Source organism: Carya illinoinensis, chromosome 3 (genome assembly GCF_018687715.1).
Source record: "Carya illinoinensis cultivar Pawnee chromosome 3, C.illinoinensisPawnee_v1, whole genome shotgun sequence".
Classification (NCBI taxonomy): Eukaryota; Viridiplantae; Streptophyta; class Magnoliopsida; order Fagales; family Juglandaceae; genus Carya; species Carya illinoinensis.
In genome coordinates this window covers 18,949,053-18,976,588 of record NC_056754.1, presented here as the reverse complement: position 1 = coordinate 18,976,588, position 27,536 = coordinate 18,949,053, and the positions used below count along the sequence as shown (strand labels likewise).

Sequence of the window (27,536 nt, the reverse complement as noted above, 5' to 3'; positions counted from 1 at the left end):
CTTGAAGCTAGATGCTTTTTTTTTTTTGAAATAATACCTCTTTCATTCATATAATTGTGTGATCAATACATTGTTTATCAAGAAGTAAACTATCCAAGACAAAGCTTGGTGCCTCTTTTATCCACACATTTTCCTCCTCAATCAATATGGTAGCCTTAGCCAAATTGTGAGCTACAACATTAATATTTCGTTGAGAATATTGTACCCTCCATCCATTGCATCCCTTGAGACTCCTTCTCAGCTCTTCAACTAGACTACCAACATATGATAGATCCTCCACTTGCACATTTACTGCATTTATGATAACCTGAGCATCACCCTCGAAGATGACTTTATCAAAATATAAATCTCTGCACAAATCCATGGCTTTTCTAAATGCTTAACATTCAGCTGTAACTAGATCTGCAACATTTAGTTTCTGCCCATGACAGGCTATCATAACCTCTCTCCTTTCGTTTTTGATTATCACTCCCACACCCACCTTCCTGGCTTTAGCATCAAAAGCTGCATCCCAACCATATTTTGCTCTGGTGGACACCATTTTTTCTCCTCTACTTGTGCACTGTTCAATTCCTCTAGTTTAGACTGAGCTGCATAGTACTCATTCAGGTCTTTCTTTGCTAATCTGATAAAACAGCTTGGACTAGTAAATTTCTGTTCGAAAATAAACTTGTTTCTTCTGATCCACAAGTTCCTCATAACAGCAACCACCTCTTCTGTTTCAGATTTATTGAGCTTAGATAAAATCTTTGCCCATAAACCCAAAAAATCATCTTCTTCAGTGTTCCATTTCTGCAAAGTCCTCGAATGCTCAGCCCAAACATCATTTGTAGCAGGGCAGAGCCATAATACATGCATAACATTCTCAGCTTCTTTAAGACAGATTGGGCACCTTGAGTTATCACATACTTTTCGAGTAACTAAGTTGTTTTTTGTGGCCAACAAGATTATTTCCTGCTTTTCACATAAACAACTTCATTTTACTAGGCAAATTCATGCTCCAAATATGTTTCCATTGATCATCTACCTCATTACCCCTAGAGGACTCCCCTTGCCACCTTCTTGATCTTTCTTTCTCTAGAAAATAGGCACTTTTTACACTAAACAAGCCTTTGTTTGATGGGCCCCAGATTAGCTTGAAGCTAGATGCGTTGTAATTCACAGTAGAGCAATTTATTTTCCCCGGATGCTTAAATGCCAAAATTACTAATAAAAAAAACCCTTTCAAAAAATTTGGTTGAATAAGATACATTTATGTGGATGGTTTTGATTCGTCACAAATCCGTGAAAAATACCTAAATAGAAAGAAAAAGACTGCATTGTAGCTAAAATTTTTGTTCAATCCCAAAGAATAAACTTTTACGTTTGAATACAGACGATGAAAGAGAGAGATCCTCAATGTTCACCTCCTTTTCTACCTCCTGTGTTATGTTGCAAAATTTTATCACAATATAATTTCACCTAATACTACAAAACAACTGCTCGCCCTTCACAGAGTTCTACTGATTGAGAGCTGCTGGTTCCCCTTCATGCCAATCAAAGGTTCACACAGAGTTGCACCCACAAAGGGAGAATATAACTGAAGAGATCGGTAATAAATAGATGGATGGATGCAAAGAGATGCCGCAGACAACTATCTCCTACTGCTGGCAGTCTTGCCCTTGCTTAGATCGGCGAGTTCCTGGATGAGCTTTCTTTCATCAGCATTCAGTCTCTTTGGGATTTCAACCTGCACACGAACCAACTGATCACCCCTCATGTTGTTTTTATTTAAAAGGGGGACACCTTTCTTGGCCATTACTAGCGTCGTGTTTGGTTGGGTCCCAGCTGGTATCTTCAAATCAACCATTCCATCCACTGTTGGAACCTTGATTGTAGTTCCCAAGATTGCGTCAATGTAGGACACCTTGCAGGTGTACAAAATGTTGGTGTCATCCCGTTTTAGGACAGGGTCAGGCATAACATCAATAATGACAAAGAGGTCACCAGAAGACCCCCCTCTCCTTCCAGCATTACCTTCATTTCGGACCCTCAAACGGCTACCAGAGTCCACACCAGCTGGAACTTTCAGACTGATCCGCTTTGTTCTTCTCACCCGACCATCCCCAGAACATGTGCTGCAAGGGGTAGATGTTTCCCCAGTCCCACCACAAGAAGAGCAGGTCATCACCTGCTGAAAGACACCTAAAGGGGTCCTTGCTGATGAGACAACCTGGCCTTGCCCACCACATGTGCTACATTTGGATGATTTGGTCCCTGGTTTAGCGCCTGAACCATTGCAAGTTCCACAGCTCTCTAATCGGCTTATCTCAATCTCTTTTTCAACCCCAAAAATTGCTTCCTTAAAGTTTAAGATGAGGTTGTAATATTCATCCTCACCATCAACAGCTCTATTCCTAGAAGCTCTGCTCCCCATGCCACCCATGCCCCCCATGCCACCCATGCCTTCAAACAGCGACTCAAATAGATCAAAAGGATTGCTGAAATCCTGCCATAGAGAATATGCTACCATGAAAAGGCAGAAGATATGATGAAAAAATTGCTTTCTACCATACTCATTGGAGATTTACTTACCCCCATGCCCATACCAGCACCTTTAAGTCCAGCCTCTCCATATTTGTCGTATAGAGATTTTTTCTCATCGTCTGACAGAACCTGCAAAACAAGTTTAACTCCTATAAGATTAATAACCTCGATTCAGGGTGAACCACACATATCAATCATGAATTTCTAATACTTTACCTCATACGCATTGCTGATGTCCTTGAATTTCTGCTCTGCCCCAGGCTCTCTGCAGCATAAAATAGGATAATTCCAACAAAATTAGTAATACTGGACGCAAAACAAATAGGTCATGCTAAATTGAAGTCCAAGTAACTCTCAATCAAACCTAAAAGGGTACCTAATTTAAACAACCTTAAAGAGGAATTGACTTGAAACACTTCTGTTATTTAATTTTCACTTTTGTTATGGATTCTACCCTCAGTATTATTGTGTGATGATATCATACTAAACAAAAACTAGAAAGACTTGGAAAACAATGTGGCCAACATGGTTGCATAGAGGAAAAATTATAAATGTAGCATGATGGATTTCAATCCAATAACATGTGCAGAAGATTATTGCTTATAAAACCAACAAGCTATTTGCTTGTAGGAAAACCTATGGTTGTGGAGGGATGGCAAATCAACTCACTTGTTCACATCTGGATGACAACTCCTAGCAAGCTTCCGATAAGCTGAAAAGTGAAAAGCATATGAGGAATACTTTGTGGAACAGCTAATAGCAAAAGCCAGAACTCAATTAACTTTGCTAGCAGACCATAAAATAAATTCTGGAACAAAAATATCTGTTTCGGTTTTAGGTAGCTATAAATCAGATAATACTTCATGGATCACCAAGTTCCAACAGAAAATTCCTCTACAATCTCAACAAAATTTGCCCCATACTATTGCACGGGTCCTATTTATAAAAAGCAAAACTTTCCATTCATCGAGATAATAAGAAAATATCACATGATAAATCACACATATTAATAGCACAATCACAGTCTTAAACTTAAAGAGAGAAAATAAGAATAAAAACAATCAAACTTGAGAGCAAATGGGCTTAATGCAGAGGTTCACAGCCAAGTATTTTCATCATGAACTCAGGAAATTATAGTTGAATCCACTTCTGACCATGTCAAATAAACACATATAATACGTGTATCCAATACTGATTCTCCAACTATCTTGTACAGAATCCTATGTACATGGCTCAATCTGAAAGCACTGATAAAGCTTCCCAAAACTTTTCAACCAGGTTAGCTGCTAAAGGATTAGAAAGGAATGACATAATAATACTCAAACCATGAATCCTCTGCTTGCACACATACTATGTGATCCACCACAGGTCATCTTAAATCTTGTACTGATCAATCAAAAAAGAAGTAAAAAATCTTCATCATCAGATATATAGTCATAATATTATCACAAACTCTCATTCAGTAAAGTCATCACTCCACCTGCAAAATCTTCGTCATACAAATATCCTACCACTTTTCAAATTCAAAATGGGGAACCCAAACTTCAAACCACAATTAGTCAAATAAATAAGGATTGTAACGCGTTGCACGGAGGAATAGAGAAGCATTTTCTTTGCCTATAAACATGTAGATTTTTAGTCTGTCAGCCTCTACATTAGGTTAATCTTAAAGCCATAAAATGGCTAGTTGTGAAGTTTTGCCAAGGGCCTGTGCACCCCTGGGATTAGTCAGTACACTCTTCCCGGACACCCAGTGCCAATAGAGAGAGAGAGAGAGAGAGAGAGAGAGAGAGAGAGAGAGAGAGAGAGAGAGAGAGAGAGAGAGAGAGAGAGAGAGAGAGAGAACCCTAGTTGTAAAGCCACTGTAAAAGATGCTTACAAAATAAGAAAAAAATCCATCATAAAAGTGGGAATGAGGCAAAAACTGTAGAAAGCATATCGAAGCAAAGAAACTCATAAAAAATCTGCCAAAAAGGATAAAAGGTGTATGTACCGCTTTTAATTTCAGATTTACTGGCATTTCTTGACACCCCAAGAAGAGAATAGTAATCCTGTGCATTGAAAGATATTAGTACCTTCTTCATTATATCATAAACGCTAACAACAGAAACACTGATTCCAGAAATATTTTTTAAAAATAAGAATGGATATCGATATTTAAAATCCCATTAGCACCAATTATCATTTGGAGGCAAATGAAAAAAAAAAAAAGTTCCCACCGTTTCTGCTCTGACTGTGAAACGTCCTCCCCTACGACGGGGTGACGCTTGAGATAAACCAGGATATGATAGCAAATGGTAGGAACCCTGAGAAAACAAGCTTGAACTTGGTGCCGATAAATAGCTTATCATGTTTGTAGTACTGCAAACAAGTTGAAATAAGTTCATGAAACTATTCCACTCGGGTAACATATTAAAATAATAAAATAAATATACAGACTCAAATAATTTGTTTTAAAAGAAATCTATATACAACCAGATGCAATATCAGAGAGAATTTGATTTGAAATTTTCCAGTCACAATAAGCCTATAAGATCAGAGACCATACCCAAAGAATAAATTTTTGACCATCAAAAATTAAAATCAAAATAAATTTTAAACAAGTGTGTCAAAAATAGAGAATAAATCCAGTTTACAGTTCAAAAAACAGAGTAGAATGACAAAAAACAGAAAAGCAAGCTCATCCTTGTTCTATTTTTTATTTTATATTTTTAATAAAAAGGACTGGTTAATGTTAAAATTAGAAGGAATCTTATCCTCATAATAATATACAAGAAATTCTAACTCATCAACTCAGCTTTGTTTAACACCTCTTCATTACAGCACACAAAGCATGTTATTTAACTATGCAAGTCAATACATAATGACTTAAAAACCATTTAATATAGTAAAATTGTACTGCTTAGCTGTCTACAGAGACATGGACTGCATCACAATTGCAAGAAGTCAAAATGGGATACAAATGAATAAAAAATCTGGTAAATTTTTGTGGGATACAATTTTTTTTTTTTTTGATTGGCACTGAGTGTCCAAGAACAAAGTCCCGACTAATCCTGGGGGTACACAGGCGATCGGCAAGGAGTTTTTCGCAAGTGCACCTTAGATAATTCAATGGGAAGTTCCCCAAGTCCGATAGCCCCTAGAAATGGTTTGCACCCAAGAGGATTCGAACCTTAGACCTAGAGGGAGCATACAACCAAGACCAAGACCTTTACCACTTGAGCCAACCCCTAGGGATTTTTGTGGGATACAAATGAAATATGCAATGTAAAAATTTTGCTACACTTTGTCCCATCCAACCGCATTTATATCCATCGGACATGGTGATGCCCTTTTTTATAAGCAAATAAGAACTTTATTGATGAGGATAACCATGCTGTTAAAAATGGGATAAGAAATTTTGCTGGCTTGGAGGGTGGAGAAGCTCCTCCAAGGACCAGTATTGCCTAATATTAATTTAAAGAAAAAGAAAGGCAAGCTACTAGGGATATTGGATGCATCTTAACTCTCAAGGAAATACCTAGTAAAGGTTTTGTTATATAAACCGATAATTTAGGAGGTACAATATATAGAAGATTCATAGAACATATATCACTGATACATACCAATACCGAGATGTTGGTATCTTGTTTGCCACATAGGACCTTAGTGGACAATGAGGGCGAATGCCCCATTGGGCAACCCATGTACTTCCACAAGGTATAATTGCCATCAATATTGTAGGTGAAGAAAAGATCAATTTATGAGTCTATGCCTGATGGACCTCTGCCAGAAAAAATTTGTACAAATAGGGGTATAGTTAATAAACATCAAAAGAAACTATGAAGAGTAATAGGAGCAACTAGTTTGAGAAACAAAAAATTTGATTTCATAGGTTAAACTTATAGCAGAAGAAAGGAAATATATATATATTTTATAAGTAATAGCAGAGAAAGAAAATATTACATCCAGCACAAATATGTATGCAACACAGCCCCATTAAACAGCATTAGATGGAAGTTTGGACAAGCATATGCCACAGCTACATATTTCATGGACCTCACTACAACTAATTTCTTGGCTCTAATTACAATATAATTAGTGATAAATTTCAAATTGACAGTTATATATACTGTTGCCTCTCAGAGGAACTAGAGCTTAGAAAAAAAACATGAACACATGACAAAAAGATTTTATCAGCGTAGGTAAGTACACAACTTGTAAACGAAAAGAAAGAAAAATTCAGCATAAATCAAAACATAATATCATGGATGGTTGTATAGATAAATTTAATAAATCTTTTTGGATAGGCACAACCCGGTTGTACAGTTACAATTGAAGCCTAAAATGCCTCGTGCCCAAGCTATTTATTCAAAAAAGAAATTCAGAAGTTTAGGGCATGTTAACCCCAAGGGATTGGCCCAAGTGATGAAGGATTTGGTCTTGGGGTATCACTCCCTTCAAGATCCAAGGTTCAACACCTCAAGGGTGCAAACAATCCTTTGGGGCCACACGCCTGATGAAAAGCCAGTGATTTAATCAGTTCCATGTAGGGAAACTTTTGAGGATGCGGTGAACACATCTTCAACAAAGCATGGCTTCAGCTGGCATTCAGTCCCCATTTATATATGCTAGAAGCAAGAATTGATGAATCATTCAATAGCAACCTAAGACTTTAAGGATGGGAGCCTCTGGTTGCCTAATTCTGGTTGCCTAATAAGTGGGGACACAAACATCTAAAATTTCATTATTTGACTACGATTAGTAGAAAAGTCTAATATATCAGATACATCAAGGCATCAGAAACATATGTATTTTTTTTATTCGGACCAGTTGCAATTTTATTTTTCATAAGAAATAAAAAAAAGATTCAGATTAGTAGCAAATATTAACATATATACACCAAAGCTCCTTTATCTTGGCAAGATTCGAACCAAAGCTTATCCCAATCCCTGATTACAACTCAACATTAGAACAAAGAAACAAGGGAAATTACTGTAAACTGAGTTTAGCATGGAAAGAAACTTGAAAACTTTCTAATAGCACCGGGTTTAAATAATATCAATAGAACTCCGTTTAGCTTAGTCAACAGTTCCAAATAACTCCATGAACAGTAAGTGGAGAGATTGTCAGAGCCAAGCTTAAACAAATTGGATAATATGAAAGATTGTTAAATAACTAATCTTTACTCCCCAACTTTAAAGATTTGTTTTTTTCTTTCCTTAATCGCACATATCATATTATGTCCTGTGTACTTAGGCTATGCCTTTGTTTCTATCAATAAAATTTTTGCTTGCCTATAAAGAAAAATAAATAAATAAATAAATAACCCACAAATACCATTATCATCATATAAGCAAGAGTGGAAACATTTTTCCCGCTTTATTTAATTGAGTGACCTAACATATGCCCCAAAATGCATAATAACATTTCCACTTTTTATCTATTGCCAATTTTGAGATCCCAAACTTCCGGGTCATTCTGTGGCGTCAATTTTGAAATTTTTATTTGGTCATAATTAATTTGCGGTTTTTCTTGTGGGGAGGGGCTGTTAAGAACTACATTTCAGTTTGGTTAGCATTATGGAAGCATATATCTTTTATACCAGTTTCGCTTTCAAATCAAAATACACACTTTAAAATCGCCAACCAAAGCATGCCAAAGTCCAAAGCCAGTAGGGGTTTCAACACCACCACCGCCAGCAGCAACAGAACACACCTAAATAACAAATGCAAACTTTGCCTAACTCCACACACGAAACCTGTATAAAATTAAAAAAAACAATACGAAGCATAAAATTCTTTCTCAATTGAGGGCGAAACATATTTATAACAACCGAAATATAGCCAGACAAAAATCCCGCATTTACAAACTCTTATGCGCACTTAGTAAAGGATTAGGGCGTTTCTGAAGACTCATAAAGAAAGATTAACCTGTTTGGATATGCTCGTCTTGGTGACTTCTCAGCCCGTCGCTTCGCTCTCTTCTTCGACTGATATTCGAGAGAGAGCGATGAGAGAGAGGGAGAGGAGGCGGGGTTTGGTGTGGAGTGGAGCAGTGCGGTGGAGGAAGATGAGGCTCTAGAGTCTAGACCTCTCTAATTGGCAAATAAAATACCTGGCTTTTAGTGGCTCTCGAGGTGAGATTCCGTGCTTTCTTTACTCTACTTGTTCAGTGTCGGCCTCTTCTCCACCGCACGATTCGTTTGTCGTGAATCATCATCGTTTGACCTTGTCACTGATCTGCCCAAATATTCTATTTTCTTTGAACCGAGCTGGACAAAGTCTTGCTTATAGAAGTTTGAGGAATATGCTAGAATTTGTAGATAAATTAAAAGTTTAAAATTTTTTATAAATTAAATTTTGTTATATTAATTGTATGAAAAGTTTATCATTTCCGTCGATTTGTAAATATCATATTTTTTTAAGAAAAATATATTTCCCTCAATTTATTGGAATTTTTTTAAAATGACATTCAAATTATCAATTTTTATAATAGTCTTAAGATATTTAAAATCTTAGTCAAAATATACACTTAGTTAAAAGTTGATTCATAAGGTTGATTACTTCACTTTTTTTTTTTTGTCTATTTTAATTGTGAAATGATGACAATTAATGTTTAAATTGGAATGTTAGTTGTCAATATCAACTTGGACATCACCAACGAAGAGGGAAGCTAGTGTAGTCACGGCTTATTACTTACTCAGCCTGTTTAAATAGTGAGAATATTTCATCTCATCTCATTTTATTATTATAAGTTTTTAAAATTTTTACATAAAATATAACAAACAATTCAATTTCAATATCAAAATAATAATAATGTTTAAAAATAATATTCTAATAATATTTATTCAACTTTTAATTTTTATCTTAACTTATTTGATCTCAACTCACTATCCAAACGACACTTAAGGATGATTAGAGTCCTCTAATTGACTTTTTGGTTGTTTCAAGAGGGAGGAGTATGGAAGAACTCGTTAGTAATTGGGAGCAACTTTGTCTGACAGAGGAAGAAAATGCCACAATACAATTGGATATAGAAAATTTGGAAGAAGTGATGAAGAGAGGTGATTTGTGTTTAGCGGGCAAACTACACTCAGAGCGACAAGTGGGGAAAGAAATCATTCACCCTACAATGACAAAGGTATGGAAGGTTGGGAAAATATTTTCTTTCCCACAATTGAGGCCGAATATGTTCATCATCATGTATTAGCATGATAAGAGCAGAATCTTAGGAGGGAGGTCATGGTTGTTTGATAACCATCTTCTATCTTTGCAACTTTTTGATGGCATGACGCAACCACACCTTATGAGTTTTGATCGTGAAGCTTTTTGGATATAGTTACACCATTTTTCACTGGCTTGCATGAATTCTGATGTAGGAATATAGATTGGAGATGCTATATGGGTGGTAAAAGAAGTGGATGCTCAAGAAGATGGACTGGCATGGGGTGATTTTCTTAGGATGAAGATTGAAATTGACCTAAGGAAAACGATATCGAGAGGTAAAACTGTTATTGTGAAGGGACAAAAGATCTGGATGCCACTCAAGTAGGAGAAATTGCTGAAGATTTGCTTTAAATGTGGGAGAATTGCTCATGAAAGAGATGGTAGCAGTAGCTTGGGGAATAATCAGTCACAAAGTAATGAAGTGGGAAAGCAATTTAGATCATGGTTGAGAGCAATTACAATAAATAATTGAACAAGCAATTCACATTGGCGTTCTTCCTTAGGTAATTCTGAGGATTTTGACCACTCTTGTAGCACAGCGGCGCCACCTTCTATCGATGCTGGTGAGAAGGGTAGAACATTCTCCAATGGTGACACCGAAGATGAAGGCGAGGATCATGGTGGTATAGTTATAAATAAGGTAGGTACAATTCAAAAGGAGGTGGAACAGATAATGGATAATCAAGCCATGCCTAGCAAAGGAAGGAAACAAAATTCGAATTTAAATGTAAGGAAGGCAGTTACGAATAATGTTATTTAAAGGGATTTATACGAGACTAGAGGATAGAAGTTTGTATTTGAAAGTGGTGGGATGGCTAGAAACAACTGTAGTGAGGATGTAATGGACCTAAACCTCAAAAATGATGAGTTAGGCCTAGTATTCATGAAAGCCACTATCAAGGATAGTAGCCCAGCAAAAACTACTATTATGATACTTCACCTCTAATGGCAATGGCAAAGGTGGTGAGGAATTGGTAGTTGGGAGGAAAGATCAAGGTAAAAAACAGTTTTCATCTTTTGTTAATGTGTCTAGTAAAAGAAATATGAGTATTGATGAAAATGAGTCCAGCATGGGTGTTTCTTTGAAGAAGCTTAAGAAAGTGAGTTATCTGGAAGTTGAAGCTACTATTATCTCAATGGTAGAGGCTATTAACCCGCCTCGCCAAGCATTATGATTACCATAATTTGGAATTGTCGGGGGCTTGGGAACCCTCGTTTAATTCAAAATCTTTATTTAAGGGTAAAGGAGAAGCAACCTAACATTTTGTTTCAATGTTTCTTATTGAAACAAAATTACAAATTTCTAAATTTGAGAAGATAAGATCAAGAATGAGATTTTTCTTGCTGTTTTGTGGTTGATCCCTTTGGAAGGAAAGGGGGTTTGGCTTTGTTGTGGAAAGAAGAATGAACTATGAAAATTCCAAATTATTCACAAAGACATATTCATGCATGGATTAAGGATACATGATAGGAGAATGGGTGGGAAATTCACTGGCTTCTGTGGCCATCTTGAATTGTGTAAAAGGAAAGAAGCATGGAGGATCATTTTAGCATTAATACCTATGGAAGATAAACCTTGGTGTATAACTGGAGACTTTAATGAGATACGGTATCATGATGAGAAGTTAGGAGGACAACCACAAGTTAAGTCTTAGATGAGTGGTTTTAGACATGTGCTGGTGGAAAATGACCTTTTTGACTTAGGGTGAAGAGGTGATAAATAGACTTAGAGTAATAAATATGAGGATGATACATTTACTAAGGAGATATTTGATAGGGCAGTGGCTAATGTAGCTTGGATTTCAATTTTCAAAGAGGCTATAGTTGATGTGCTAGCTGCTAAATGTTCTAATCATAAGCCTTTGTTGATGAGGGTGGATAGGTCTATTCACAAAAACAGATTCAGAAGGAAAATGTTTGGATATGAGGCCAATTGGACTAAAGATGAGGAACATGAATAGCTTATCAAAAGAGTATGGAGTGAAAGTTTGGATCCTCAAAATCCTGCGAAAAGAATACAAGAGAACCTAAAGGTGTGTGGTGGGACTTTAACCAAATGAAGTCATACCAGAATTCAGGGAAAATGCCATAGCTAAAAGGACTGCTAGGTTGAAAGTCATGCAAGCAAATGAAGATAGTTATAATGTTGTTGAGATTAAGCAGATGCTAGAAGAATTGAATTAGAAAACTAATTGGTATAAGTGGGGTGACAGAAATATACAATATTTTCATGCATGTGCTTTTTAGAGAAGGAGGAATAGTAGAATCTCACAGATTATAGATAATGAAGGCGCTCTTCTTAGAGAACTTGAAGATATTAAATCAGCTTTTTGGAGTTATGTAAGACTCTATTCAGCACTTCCCAACCAACTAAATAAGATATAGAGGCATACTTGGCAGTTGTAGATACTCGAGTGACATATGAGATGAATGATGGATTGTTGAAAGAGTTTACAAGTGCAGAAGTTGAGGAGACCTTAAACCAGGTGGTCCCTCTTAAATCTCCTGAGCCAAATGGACGTGGGGCTAGATTTTTTCAGAATCATTGGAATATAGTAAGGCAAGATGTGTGCAGTGTAGTGCTCAGTGTGCTAAAAGGTGATAGTTTAGACCCCTCTTTGAATTTCATTTACATCTCATTGGTCCCAAAAGTCAAATGCCCAAAGTATGTAAGTGATTATAGATCTATTAGTCTCTATAATGTGTTTTATAAAATTGTTTCTAAAGTGCTTGCAACAGGCTAAAGAGAGTTCGGCCTCTCATCATTTTTTGTAACCAAAGTGCTTTCATCTTAGGTAGGCTCCTCACTGACAATGTGATGGTAGCTTATAAATAACTTCACTCAATGAGGACTATACATAAAGGTAAATATAAGAGCATGGCACTGAAGTTGGACATAGCTAAGGCTTATGACAAGATTGAGTAGCACTTCATAGAAGCTATTGTGAGAAAGTTGGGGTTTGCTGAGAGATGGAAAATGATGGTGATGGAATGTGTAGAAACAGTCTAGTATGTTGTCCTTGTTAATTGTTAACTAGGTGAAAAATTCTTGCCTTCGAGGAAATTAGATAAGGGGATCTACTCTCTCCTTATTTGTTTATCATTTGTGCATAGCGTTTAAGTGCTCTAATGGAATAATCAAAAGAGAAAGGAGAAACCAAAGGGGTAGCAGTAGTGAGAAAGGGACTGAGGATTAGCCATTTACTTTTTTGCTAATGAATTTGTTCTTTTTTGTAGAGCTACATTCCAAAAGTGGAGACATATGCAAAAATTGCTGGACACATATGAGGCAGCCTCAAGGCAGTTTCTTAACAAGCAAAAAAAATATATTTTCTTTAGCTCTAATACTGCACAAAGAGACAAGGATTGATTGTACAAGAAACTGGTATAAATCCAAGTAGCAACTATGAGAAATACTTGGGGTTACCCACCTTTGTGGGCAGGTCCAAGTATAACAGATTTAGAGGTATCGAAGAAAAGGTTTGGGTTAAACTTAACAACTAGAAGAACAAGTTCTTATCACAAGCGGGGAAAGAGGTGCTGCTAAAAGCAGTTATTCGGGTTATTCCCACATTTACAATAAGTGTATTTTTGCTTCTAAGAAAGCTATGCACAGAAATCTTAGTCTTGATGGGTAAATTCTGGTGGGCCCATAAGCAAAAGGAAGCCAAGATTTGGAGGAGTTGGTACAAAATGGGAGCTTCTAAACAAAATTGGGGCCTGGGTTTTAGAGATCTCGAATGCTTTAATAAAGTTATGCTAGCTAAACAAGCTTGGAGGCTTCTCTATAATCCATCCTCCATGGCTGCTCAAGTTATGAAAGATAAATATTATAGATCTTATGAGTTTCTGGATTCCAAGATAGGATTTGGGGCATCTCAAATATGGAGAAGCATTTGGTTTGCTATGGAATTATTGAAACAGATCTATCAAGAGGATAGGAGCTGCCGAAACAGATCTATCATTAAAGAAGTGTTCACACAAAGGGAAGTAGAAGTCATATTTAGCATTCCTATTAGTAAAATAGGAGTGGAGGATAAGATGATTTAGGATTTTACTAAGAATGAGATACTTTCAATTAAAAGTGCATATCATTTAGCTCACTCAACAAAGAGATCGTGTAAAGATGAAACATTAGATCCACCAGACGGAGAGAATTGTTGAAATTAAGGGAAGCAGAAGCCATATTTTATATTCCTATTTGTAAAATGGGAGTAGAGGATAAGTTGGTTTGGTATAAAGAATTCAATATTTTCAGGTAAAAGTATATATCATTTAGCTCACTCAACAAAGAGATCGTGTAGAGGTAAAACTTCAACCAGATGGAGAGAACTATTGAATAAAGTGTGGAGCTTACATGTCTTAGGTAGTGCTAAAATGTTCATATGGAAAGTCAGTCATGAGATCCTTCCTACTAGATGGAATCTGATGAAGGAACATATTATACTTCACAGTTATGCCCCATATGTGAGTTGGAGGAAGAGACAGGTTGTCATGTACTATGGAACTGCCTAGTAGTTGCTGATGTGAGGTCTATAAATCAGAGTCTTGTACATAAGTGGTCTGAGCATTTCAGTGACTTCCTAGAGTTATGGAAGAAACTGCTAATTAGCTTGCAAGATGACCAACTGGATCTGGTGGTAGCTGTTATGAAGAGAATCTAGTATAGAATGAATGTGTTTCTCACTACAAGGATTTAGGCCTTTTGCAGCGATTTTTATAGTGTTGCAAAAAAATTTGCTGCAATATGTTATTTTTTGCAACGAATTTTTTGTCCTTGCAAGCGTTTGCTGTAATAGGTGAGTCACACAATTAAAATTTTTTTTGCAGCGTTTGTTTGATTTATAGAGGCGAAAGTATGCGTTGCAATAGGTATAATGTTTATTACAACGGGCTACCATCATTGCTAATGGATCGAGACGCCAAACCCATAAAGTTTTAGATTTTCCTCCCGAAATCAAACCCACTCTGTTACCGCGTAACTCCTCCTCCACTTCGACTTGCTCGCCCATTTCATACAACCTTCAATGCCCCGGTAACCACCGTGATATACACGCCGTGAAATCTACCTCCATCGTCGACTACATACCGAACCCTAGTTTCTCCTCCACTTCCTTTTCCGTCCGCACCAACAACGGCCATCGTTTCCTCCCCATACGAGCTCTGGTCCTCCTTCGTTACCATCGAAGTATTAAATTACCGATATCTTTTTGTATCGGAAGCCAAACGGAAGGACGAGACTCTTGGGTATTTACATACCCAACTTCACCACAGGTATCTCTGCAACCATTTTGTCTCTCTCTCCCCCTTCATCCGCCCTGGTTGCTTTTAAAAAATGGCAACTTTTTTAGGTTTATGGTTGATAGTTATTTGAATCTGAAAGCATCTAATTTCTTGCACAATTTTTTTGTATTATAACTGCTTTTTGGCTACGGGTTGATGTGGGTATTTGAGGTGCAATATTTTTGGAGTCTAGTTTTATCCTGTTTGTCCTCTGATGTGTTTAATTTTTGCTTGAAATCGAAATCCTGTATTTAAGTTACTAATTATCCAATATCAAGTTAGGTTTTTAGAAGGCCCGAAAAACAATTTCAAGAAAGTGGAAATTTTTGTGTTTCTTGGCTTCATGCTCATCATGTGGTGGTGGCTATCTATCTCGTAAGTTTGGCCCATAACTATTTTCTTGTTTTGCCTCATGTGCTTTGAGTCATGAGTTCATTTCAAGGGCTACAATTTGCAAATAAATGTGGAATATTAATCACAGAGACATAGTTATCTTGTCTCTGTGATTGGTCTGTTATGCATAATAATGCATAGTGTTGTTCTACTTCTCTTCTCTTGGTGTGATTTTGGAGGATTTGTCTTCTGGTTTAATTGTGTTATTGGCATCAGTGCTACATGCATGAATATTGATGACCATGAAGTTGGGTATTGAGATCAATCCTCATCAAATATATATCTATATATATATATATATATATATATGATCTGTGATGCAAAACATTTATAAATTTGTTTTGCATTTAGTTTAGCAAAAACTCATCTGGCCTCACTATCTGAGCTATTAAAAACACTTTAAACTTCAAGATCTCATCTTCTAGAATAAAATACCTAGGACTCCCTTGAGCTATGATAGGCCTAATAGTGATATTTTCAATGAATGTTGGACAAGATTTAAGGAAAACTGGCAGGATGGAAAGCCAAACTACTATCCCAAGCAGGTAGGACAACCCTAATCAAATCTATGATAGCTTCATACCTACTTACATGATGTCTAGCACCCTAATCCCAAGAACAATCTTGAAAAAAACATTGACAGTATGTACATGAGGTTTTGGTCGGGCTTTGACACACAAATTCCATAATTTCATTCCTGAGTCATGGAAATCAATTTGCCAACCAAAATCCATGGGAGGATTAGGGCTAAGACTCACCTCTACTTTCAACAAAGCACTTCTGAGTAAGTTTGGGTGGACTCTACTAAGCAACAACAAAAGTGTGTGGAAAACCCTGTTTTCTTATAAATATGTAAATGGCTCATCTTGGCTGTCCATCCATCCTAAGCCTACTAACTCAAGATTTTGGAAAGGCCTCTTGAAGCAAAGAGACTTCATTGCCTCTAGCTTCTGATTTCAAATCAATAATGAAGTAAATACCAAAACTTGGAATGACCCTTGGATACTCACGATCTCACCCCCCCCCCCCCCCAAATCCCAAAGCCTTCATCAAACACCATAAGGATAAAACGAGTACGAAAGCTTGTTATTGTTAGGTAGATTGGATATACTCGTCTTCATAAATAGCTTGTAAGGTCTAAGCTAACTACTACATTGATTGATTAACTAATGCTGATGAATATATGGGAATTAATGAAAATAAATAAAAGATAATTGGCTGCACCAAAACCATTTTCATTATTGATCATAAAGGGTAGTGGATGAACTAATTAATGGGATCGATCTATTAAAACAAGTCATTCTCCAATTTACTTTAATTATATACTGTCTTATTGCATGCACTCAATACGAGATTTTATAAACATAATCTCATATATTGTTTCTTGCATAATCAATGTATTTTTTGATTATAGAGAGAAGAGAGACAATATGGTTTTGTTGCGAATAGCTGCTTGCATTGGTTGAAAATTGCAGAAAATTTGTATGAACTGAAACTTCATCAGCCAATTACATGAAGATTAATCTACTTACAAGAAATTGCCATAGGGGTTATGGTGTTTTTTCTAACAATATTTGTATATCTAAATGCCCTTTATTTAGCATTGTTTTGACTAACCAATGCTAAATAAGGACATGAATTACAAAACCTGCATATCAGATTCATGCAATGTCATTGGACTTGTCATCGTTCTTCCAAACTACATGTTGTTCATATCTCAATGTTGTCTTAGCATCCTTTTGTTACAGTAGGAAAATTGTCCTGATGTATTACTGTCTTGCCAATTGTTTCTGATTATGTTATTAAAAGTGAGAGTGATGTTTCTTGACTGATTATCTGTGAAATATATATTTAGAGTGGGCATTAACGGAGTAACCAGAGCAGTTGTTCTTGAAGTATACGGGAAATGAGGAAGTGGAGCACTGACAGGTAAAAATGGATGACTATAGAAATAATTGATGCACTAGGAAAAAACTGTTTTTTGTCATTTTCAAGTATTTCATTATCATAAAGGTTAATGAAAGTAGACCAGCCAGCAATGTAACATATTCTTCTCAAGTGCACTTTTATGCATCATAAGAATGTGTTATCTTATGATTTGGTGTGTTTTTGCCTTCATATTTATTAATATCCAATATGAAGGCAATTAGAATCATTTTGTTGCGAACTAGAAATTATCAAGGCTGTATATGAACTATAACTGTGGTTTGCAATGTAACTTTGGGTGCATAAGGAAATAGCTCAACATCTAGTATAATGTAGTGTTGTGTTGAAGAAACTGGGGGTTGTTTTTATGATGCTTGGGTGAAATGTTGGATTTGATTCAACTTTAGGATGTGATATAAGTGTAGAGGGTGGCTTTGATGAAACTTCAGTAGTTTTGAGTCAGTGACATTCTTCTAAGCCAGTATAAGAGTCCTTCAGAAATTAGTTTATTGTTGGTTGTAAGTAGGAAAAACCTGACAATAGCTATTGATACAGTGTAGAAGTTCTGCACTGAGCCGTAGAGCAGGTAAAAACACAGTGTTTGGGCTGTTTAAGCTGTAACTACCTAATGCATTTGGCACATGAGATTTTTTTATCTTGACTGGTGAATTTCAAGGGATTGGATGTCTAAAATTTGGCAAAAGAAACTTTCATAAAAGAATAATGTGTGGCCAACAATAGGAGACCAGATTGCTGTAATGCACAAGTTGCAATTAAAAATTCGGTGCTAACTTGATCAAGTGTTCTACAACATTGATTGATGAAGTACATCAAGAACTGCATGTCTAAACAAAAATAACTTTACAATTTGTTTTATCTATTTTCTGGCATAGCAGGGATCCATTCAGAAAAGGGAAACAAATGGAAAACTGCAAAATAAAAAAAAAAAAACTATGAGGAATAAAAGCAAACAATGAGAAAAGAAATTAGCAATCCAAGGTTAGGAGACCATTGGAAATGTAGGGGGTGGATCTATTGTATATGCACTGAGATCTCTCTCTCTCTCTCTCTCTCTCTCTCTCTCTCTCTCCCTCTCCCTCTCCCCAAATCAAGTGGTTTGTATTCAGTTGTATTTTTCTGTGAAGATTAAATGTTAGGAGCAGCAATTGTTATTGGTTACATGTAGCAAAATTGCTTTCTATCCATCATAAACTCCCATGTTGTATACTGCTGGGTATTGCATGGTGCAGTCCTTAATTAGATATGTCCATATTCTAATTAAATGTTTCTGATTTGGAGATGTTTGGAAGTTGTAATGTAGAGTTTTTTTGGATCTCCTCATTGAATATGATCACATCTAGTCCTGAATGTATTGGGCATTTGATACCAGTGACTGCTGTAATCTTGGTTGATTGGTTTTGATGATTTTCCTGCTCTAGATGTATCCTAAGGATGCAGAACTAGTAGATAGTGAAGTAGAGAGTGTGCAATGATTCTCCAGTGCACACTTACCACGTGTACGTTTTTCAGCAACTGCTACAGCAGGAAGTTGTTGAGTTCTTGATAATAAAAAATACTTGGGTAGTTTTTAGAAAAAAGACATGTGGTGAATTTTTGGGACTTCTTTCTGCGTTTGATAATAATAAATCGCTACTACTAAGTATTTGCAATCACCTGACTAGTCATTTTTGTTATCACTGCTAGGTTGGAGTTGGAGAGAAAGACGTTATAAACAATGCAACAGATCAATTTCCCCCGCATGATGCAGAAGAGAAGTTGATATATCCTGCCTACAATGCCCAGGTGCACTTGGTGTAAATAACATTTTTAAATATAAAAGAGCAAGACTGGTTGCACTATATATTTAGTAGTTAGAAAAGTTGCAGGATCTTGGTTCCATTTGGTCCACCCCATTGTATAGCCCATAACTATATTTTGTGAATTCCCAAAGAGGATTAGATTCCCTCTGTGTTTGATGTTATATCACAAGATTTTTTATCCAAGATATTCATTGCTGACTATATAATGCGTGTTTATGAATTTTTTATGCATGTTTACTAATTTATAAGTACTTAATATTGGGTTTCAGTTGTAATAGGTGTCGTTTCATATAGGTGAAAAAATAATGAAAATTCATAAATTGGATTTAAGGTATTAAAACACAAATAATTTCCTATTTGGACATATAAATAACTAACAATTAATAATATTATTTGGACATAAAATAATTTATTATTTTAAGTTAGTTACTAAATTGGACATTTAACTAAGTTAATTGACTTAGTTATAAGCCGAAGCGGAGAGGGAAAAAAAAACTGTAAAGCCATCTTTTGCAGCGTTTTTTGATCGCTGCAAATACAAAACCATTAATTCCAAGCAATTATAACTAATTTTCAAAATTGCTGCAATTCCTCATTTGCAGCGTTTCTTAATGTTGCAAAAATTTAAAAGCAACGATTACAGAGCGTTGCAACTACAATTCAAAGCAACGAGTATAAATATGTTGCAGTTGATCTACTCAATTGCAGCGCTTCTTCTATATTTGCAGCGATTTAATTACGTTGTAATTAAATAAAAGCAACGAAAAAAAATTGTTGCTTTTGCCGTAACCAATTGCAGCGTTTTAATTGTTTCTTGCAGCGATTAAGTGATGCTGCAATAAGTAACAAAAGCAGTGCCAAATTTATATGTTGCTTTGGACGTATATCAATTACAGCGCCTATATATTAATTGCAGCGATTTCAAGTGTTGCAAAAAGCGACAAACGCAACGAAACAACTGTAGCGCTGCTCTTGTTCGAAGTCTATTGCAGCGAAATTTAGTGTTATAGCAAGGATAAAATTCGTTGCAATTGATCTATTGCAGCGCCCAGCCATTCATATGTGGTGGACTTTTGCAGCGTGAAATTATTGAATTTGCAGCGGTGTAAGAATGCTGAAAATGAGGTTTTTTGCAGCGTTTTTTCAATAACGCTGCTATTGATCAAAAATATCACATTTATACTGTCGAAGATGCAAGGAGGGTAATAACGCTGCAATTGATTAATTACAGCATTTTTTGTATGTATTTACAACGATTTTAGGCGCTACAAAAGGGCGAATTTCTTGTAGTGTGATCTCTTTGAAAATAAATTTAAATCATCTGAGCAAGTGTTTGTTGCTGCTGAACAAGGACTAGAAAACTTTAAGAAAGCACAAGGTAACATCTCAGAAGACCAAATGGTACAAAGAAATGACAGAAGTATTAGTAGTTGGCATAAACTAGAGGATCATGTAATTGAAGTTAACTAAGATATAGTTGTGGATCCACAATCTAAAATAATTGTGATTGGAGTTATGGTTAGGGATTTTGAAGGGAATATTCAAATGTGTCTTTGTGTAAGGCTGATGCATGTTTTAGAGGTTGTTACAATAGAGACTATGGCCCTCAGAAGAGCTATGGAGGTGTGTGCTGAGTTGGGTTTCAAGAATGTGCTTTATGAAGATGATGCGCAGGCTGTAATTAAAGTTGTAACTACAACAGATGAGAGCTGGGCTTGGAATGAACTGGTTTATGAAGATATCAGAAGGATTTTTTGCTGCAATACATTTTGGAAAGTCCAATTTTTCTATAGAGAAGCTAACAGGGTTGCTCACAAATTGACAAAATATGCACTGCTTGATGATGCAAAGAAGATATAGATAGAGGAAGGACCAGATTGTATTCGTAATGATGTAATTAAGGACAAACTTTGTATGGATTCTATTTTATGAATGAAATGTTATGATGTTGATTTCAAAAAGAAAAAAAGAAAAAAAAAAGATGCCTCACGACTTTTGTCTTAATCTTAGGGGTTAAGAGAATAAAATAGATGAACATGTGAAAATTTAAATGGATTCTATAGAATTTGTTGAGAATTAATAATATTGTCAGAAAGATTTACTCAATAAAATTTATTTTATTTGTCTATATAATTTCTTATTTCAAGTCTTAGAGTTTTAGAAGATCCGAGTTTCAAATATCACGTTTTAATTACAGATAGTAAGCCTTAATTAAGTATAATTTCTCTTTACGATTCGATTAGGAATTTCGAGAGTCAAATCATCCACCATCGAGATATTAAAATAAATAAATATCCAGGGAATGAAATTATTAGATATTTCTAAACTGTGTTTAAGATTTCCAAAATAATTCTTGGATTTATCAAAATATCTAAAAGTTAATATTAAATCCCTACTCAGAATCAACGAACATATCCGAATACAGGACTTGTTATAAAGCCTTGTACTGAGAGTGATACCAAGAACAATGGAATTTGTTTACCAAAAAAATTATTAGGATTGCCCAAACATGGAAATAGGGAATGATTTATTTTAAGGTATATTTAGGAATACAATTGCAGAAATTATTTCACTATTATTCTTATTACTATTAACAAATAATTTGAGCTTTTCTTAATATATAAACAAAATCAGAACAAATCTCCTATTCTTCTAAAATAGGGTTGGCCTAGTAAACAATTAATATATATTGATAGAGGACTGCTACTCATTATCTCATATCATATATTTTATATATTTTAAAATTATATTTTTATTTTATTTTTATTAAACTAATTAAGTTGTTCTACTTATTATTTATACATTATATACTTATTATAAGAATAATAAAAAAATAAAATAAAATATGTGAATGTGATTATAAGTAGGGATAATAAGTATAATTATAGTAACAAAAGTTGAGGTATAGAATCCCAAGAAAAACTTCATCGTAATTAGTACAACAAATAAAAGATTTTTGAGAATCGAGCCTAAATATATATTTCCGTCCCAAAACTTTTTTAGGGATTAGATATATATCAAGAAAATGATCATCGCGATGGAGGTTGATTTTAGAGGCGAATGCGAGTCACTCAAACTTGCCCCGTCCACCCACCACCCAATCCACCTCATGTTCGATTGGCGAGTGTAAATAGTAAGAGTCATGTGTTTGGATCTTGCTGAGGTTGTCTAGGGGCCACGTGAGGATGCTGCTACTCGTATGGGGGTGTAGATACCACCCTTAGTTGATTCAATAATCTAGATGATTATAGAGGGATATTGCGATAGGAAGGGTTGCGTTTCCATAGATTGCATCGGTGGAATCAATTGAAGAAGTGCATATTCACTATAAGAAAATTGTTTATTTATGATAAATTATTTTAACGAAATTAATACTATTTTTAATTAAAATAAGTCGTAAATAATCTTTTGATTGTAAAAGATTAGTTACAAATATCTATTTTTTTTACAGTAATTTTGTATCTCAGTACGTATAAGAATACATAAACTCTTTTCTTCAAAAAAAGTAATAAGACAAGTAGGCAAGAAGATCGGACCCACTAAAGTTTTGCCAACAATTGAGAGATATGGAAATCTATATGGATGGATAAGCTCCACGCACCAGGAAAAGAAGGAAGTGGGCAATTGGAAAAATCATTGAAGCTCTGCATGTGACATGTATATATGGAGTGACATTAAGATAGAACGGAAGGTTAGACGCGCTGCATGCGCTGCAAATTGTGAGACGGCCTCTTACAGCATAAAATTCTCTCTTTCTCTGCTACAGGTGCAGGGTATATAGGAGAAATAAAGTTATTCCACCCTTATCTTGAAGAATCTAATTTCAAAATTGTTCGATCCACTCTTTAAAACCGTACGTAGTATAGAACTAATTTGGAACATATAAGGCATTTAGTTCGATCCCGAAAACAGGTCTAGGTTTTGCTTGCCAGCTAGAATCCCACAGCACTAAGAAAGACTCTTTTTAGGGTATTAATAATATAAATTAAAGACTCTCATCAGGCAAAGTAAGAGAGTTTTTATAGCTTTGAGAATTGAGATGATTAGTGGGTCAGTTCAAATAGGATATATATTTGGTTAACCAATTGATCAAGAGCATATTTGGTAAATCAAGCAAACGAAAAGCAGTAGTTATAACTTTATCGAAGGTGTCCAGACCAATAACAAAATAGAAAAGTTTGAGACAGAAAAAAGTGAACTCATTGGCTTGAGTTTTCTTAATTTAATGAAAAAAAAGAAAAAAAAGAAAAAAAAAACCATTTTAGATTTGGATGATGGTTCTAATATTTTTAGGATAGTGATAGATATAAATTTAAGATGACTACTGTAGTGTAGGTATTTTGAAAAGAAAAAAATATATTATTAAAATGTATATTTATTTTAATCGAATCTCGCAATTTTATGAAGAATTTTCACAAAAAGTTGCACAAAAAGTAAACTTTGTATTAAATATTTTTCAGCCAAACCGGAGTTGTTTAAAGGCGTTTACACCGATCTATGATAAACAATATCAACTTTCTTGTGAGAGAGGACTGGATCAAACTAGGCGAATGGGACATCCTCTATCGTTCATCCTCTTCCACCTTCTACCCGTCATCCTCTTCACAGCCCAGCTCACCTTAGCCCCAGACCCTGTATGCAAGGGCACCTGCGGCTCCGTACAGGTCAAGTACCCTTTTGGTACCGGCACAGGCTGCGGCTCGCCTCGGTTTCAGCCCTATGTAACATGCAAATCCGACGAAGACCTGCTCGTTTTCACCACACACACAGGTTCGTATCCCATCACCTCCATATCCTACACCACTTCCACCCTAATCATCTCACCCTCCGACATGTCGACATGCACATCCATGCGCCAGTGCTCCTCTAGCTTGGGCGTCGACTGGGCCAGTCCTTTCCAGCTCGGTCCGTCAACTTTCATCCTCATTTCATGCACGCCTCCGACCTCTTCCCTCACCCTCAAGGGCACCCCCATCTGCGACCCTTCCTACTCTCACCTCTGCGCTTCTCTATACACGTGCCCCGCAGTCGTCTCGCTCGGTCTGCCTCTGTTCCCGCCTACCAACTCTTGTTGCGTGTACTCTCCGGCGAATCTGAACGGCAAGGGGGAACTGGATTTGCGTGCACTGAAGTGTGAAGGGTACGCCTCTGTGCTGTCGTTAGGGATGTACCCTACTGACCCGTCGCAATGGCTGTATGGGGTGGCGTTGAAATATGTCAACGGAGTATTGGATAATAACATCATCGACACCAAATGTAACGCATGCGAGATGAGTGGTGGTGTGTGTGGGTACGCGCCTCCTAGTAACTCCTTTGTCTGCGTCTGTAAGAATGGATACAATACGAGTATGGATTGCAATAAAAACTACGGTCAGGGTCAGGCCGGGATCTTTTGGAGCACTGCTTCTTTGCCAACTGGTATTTTCCCCCAACTTTTCTTCTTTTTTATTTGCTTTATGATCCACTACTGTCTTTAGATATAGTTAAAAAGTACTGAGCATGGCGTGACAATGCTTAATTTCGCTTGAATCAAACTGCAATCTGATTTTGCAAAACCATGCATGGACGTTTATGGTGTTCACAGTGGAAAATGCCTTATTTAGACCAGGTTTGTCTCGAGGGCCTAAGGCGCCGTAAAATTAAGGCCTGATTTTTATTTTATTTTTCCAGGGAAAAAAGATAAACAAAACTGAATGATGCTGCAACTGATGAACTAAAGTTTCATTTTATGTTGATCTTGAGTGGAATTTGGACGTCTTTAACTTCTTGTTTTTAATAATTTTGCAGGTGAAATCTGGTTTGGGTTTCTGGCAGGCCTGATTTTCTGTTTGTTTACTTGAGAAGAGAGAATAATATGTAGGCTTGGCTTTAGCTGGATTGAGTAGCTCTTTTTAAGTTGTATTACTGGAACTCTTAAGTCTGAAGAACTTTCGGTTCGCGAAAGTGGCGAATAGTGAAGTAGGCCAAGATCATGATCAAAGAGAAAAAGAAGGGAATAAAGGCAGCTGAGGCACAAGCATCTCCTCTTTTACGCAATTATCTCCACCGTGTACGAATGTGCCACCGTCCACGTGATGCAATTTGCCAAACCAAACGCACAGAGTTTAAAAAGAAATTGACGTTCGGTTGCCCCGTGTTTGATTCTTTTTAGCTTTTTTTTTTTTTTTTTCCTTCAGCAAAAGAAAACAGTCAACTTTACGAAGTTGGGCTTAGGCATTATTTGCATGGTTGTCCATGGACCAGCAGTAGTGTTTATAGGTTTCGAGGGGTGGGGTGTCCAATGGTCTTTTTCTCGCCCCTTGAATTCCTCTTGGGCCAAGATTAGAATAAGATCTACAAAGGTAAAGGACATTAAAAAAAAGATAGATTAAAATTAATGAAAAATATAGTTACAAGAATAATTATGCACCAATTTGTACATTAATATGATGTGATTGGTTAAAAAATAAATTTTATTAAAAATAGTGTTAATTTAAATTTTAAGTATGAATAAATCAGTATTAGTACACAGATTAGTACGCGACTGTGTTTATATGTAGCAAAACTCTAAAATTAAAGAAATGGAGAAAGCAAACGGAAAAGGAGGGGAGCGCTCTGCATGATTCGCAAGGACCACAATGCCAAAACTTAGATTATATTAATAACAATAGGCATAACTCAAGTACATATAGTGCAAAAGTTTATACTTAATTAAGAGGAAGAAATAGAAACAAGAAAATCATGAAAATCTATATCATTGAAATCTACAACATTCACCCATTGAAACAAAATTTTAACAAAAAACAATCTAATCTCCTCCAATATTTGCTCCTTATGTTCAAGGAAAAATATAGTTGTAAATATAATTGTGCACTGATATGTGCACTAATCTAATGTGATTGGTCAAAAAATAAATTTTATTGAAAACAATACTAATTTAAATTTTGAATATGAAAGAATCAGTATTGGTATGCAAATTAGTACGCGACTTTGTTTGTACGTAACAAAACTCTATCTTTAAAAGTCCGATTATTTCATTTCTTCCATAAGCACCATACATATAGCATCCATCTTTCACTAAGTTGTGATTTGTGGAATTCCACCCAAATTCTTCCAACTGGGTAGGAGCTCAACCACCATCACAGGCATAACCCAGGCTAACTTCGATCTTCTAAAGTCATCATTCCACAATGATCTAGCGCGATCTCACAATATAGTAAAATATGATCCACAGTCTCACCATTCTTTCTGCACATACAACACCGATCCACAACAAACATTTTCTTAAGTTATGCATAGTCAAAGCTTTGCCTAGAGAAGTTGTCCAAGCAAAAAAGTTCTTGAGTGCTCAATCTCATGGTGTACAAGTTTTTAAAAAATTGACAAAGCTGTCAACCTCCCAATCATGGGTTGCCCTCATAAAGTTCACGTTCAATTGGATTGAGCCACCAAACATCTCCATTAGATCCACCATTGATGCTTCTTGTTCACATACAATCCAAAAAATTGTAGGAAATTTGTTCTTAAGATCAGCTCGATCTACACACCATAAATCATGTTAGAATTTTATTCTAGATTCATGTTAGTGTGTCGAATAAACACCCCTCAATCTCTTCATATGTGGTTCCAAACTTTAACTTCATACACTCCTTGTACCTCTCCAGTACTCCACCCCCAACCCCACATACATTTGTACTCAAAAATGAAAAATCAGTAGTTCTACACAACACTACACCTAGAGGGGGGTGAATAGGTGTAATCCAATTTTTATGGTCTTTTGAAAATTAGTCAAACAAACAGTTAATAAATAAGTCAAATAGCACAAATAATCAACACATGATCTTGATCACGGAGTGGAAACTCATTTGAAGAACATCTTCAAAATCTAAAACCACTCCGGATGTAAAACACCATCTCAAATCTACTATAGAAATTTTAGTTTGTTACAACCAATTTATAAATACTCACAAAACCTTCGTAGTAGCTAAACTTGGCTTACAATACCACGAGTGACCCACTCGATCTCTACACGCATGTAGTGTCGGAACTTTGACCTTCCTATAGCTTTCCACGAGAACCTCTCGATCTCTGCATCAACAGCAGCTCCGGACTCTTCCGACCAACAAATATATCCACTTCAATGGACTCATGTAAGAGTTGATTTTGAGTATGTTGTGGTGGAGAAGTGTTTATCCAAGAGAGAATCAACCAAATGGGGGAGAGGTTGCTCTAAGAAATTCTTGGAGGCCCTTAGGGTTTTTGCTCTGATTGTCCACACCTAGAACAGAGGTTAAGCTGTTCTATTTATAGTTCCAATCAAATGAGGCACTTCAAAACCCTAAATTGTAAGTGATCTGGAACATTGGCTCGAGCGAAGGTCGAGCGGTTCACTCTGCCTGGG

General features: G+C 36.1%; 2 protein-coding genes across 5 annotated transcripts; one reads left to right on the top strand and one right to left on the bottom strand.

The window, feature by feature from the left end:
- Positions 1 to 1,300: 1,300 nt before the first annotated feature.
- On the bottom strand, positions 1,301 to 8,637 carry LOC122303637 (chaperone protein dnaJ A6, chloroplastic-like). Of its 4 annotated transcripts, none has more exons than XM_043115502.1 (9): positions 8,439 to 8,637; positions 8,111 to 8,266; positions 6,132 to 6,291; positions 4,746 to 4,887; positions 4,520 to 4,577; positions 3,196 to 3,238; positions 2,743 to 2,791; positions 2,575 to 2,655; positions 1,301 to 2,488 (listed from the first exon to the last, which is right to left on the bottom strand). In XM_043115502.1, the coding sequence occupies exons 3-9, from the start codon at positions 6,236 to 6,238 to the stop codon at positions 1,634 to 1,636; spliced, it is 1,335 nt and encodes a 444-aa protein (XP_042971436.1). In that variant the 5' UTR covers positions 6,239 to 6,291; positions 8,111 to 8,266; positions 8,439 to 8,637; the 3' UTR covers positions 1,301 to 1,633. The 4 variants fall into 4 exon arrangements, with proteins under 4 accessions (XP_042971436.1, XP_042971437.1, XP_042971435.1 ...); XM_043115503.1 differs by having other exon boundaries at positions 8,140 to 8,266; XM_043115501.1 differs by having other exon boundaries at positions 8,224 to 8,266.
- Positions 8,638 to 23,619: 14,982 nt separating this feature from the next.
- On the top strand, positions 23,620 to 25,288 carry LOC122303636 (wall-associated receptor kinase-like 15). Its single transcript, XM_043115499.1, has 2 exons — positions 23,620 to 24,574; positions 24,944 to 25,288. Exons 1-2 carry the CDS (start codon positions 23,707 to 23,709, stop codon positions 24,994 to 24,996), a joined length of 921 nt encoding a protein of 306 aa, XP_042971433.1. The 5' UTR covers positions 23,620 to 23,706; the 3' UTR covers positions 24,997 to 25,288.
- Positions 25,289 to 27,536: the final 2,248 nt, after the last annotated feature.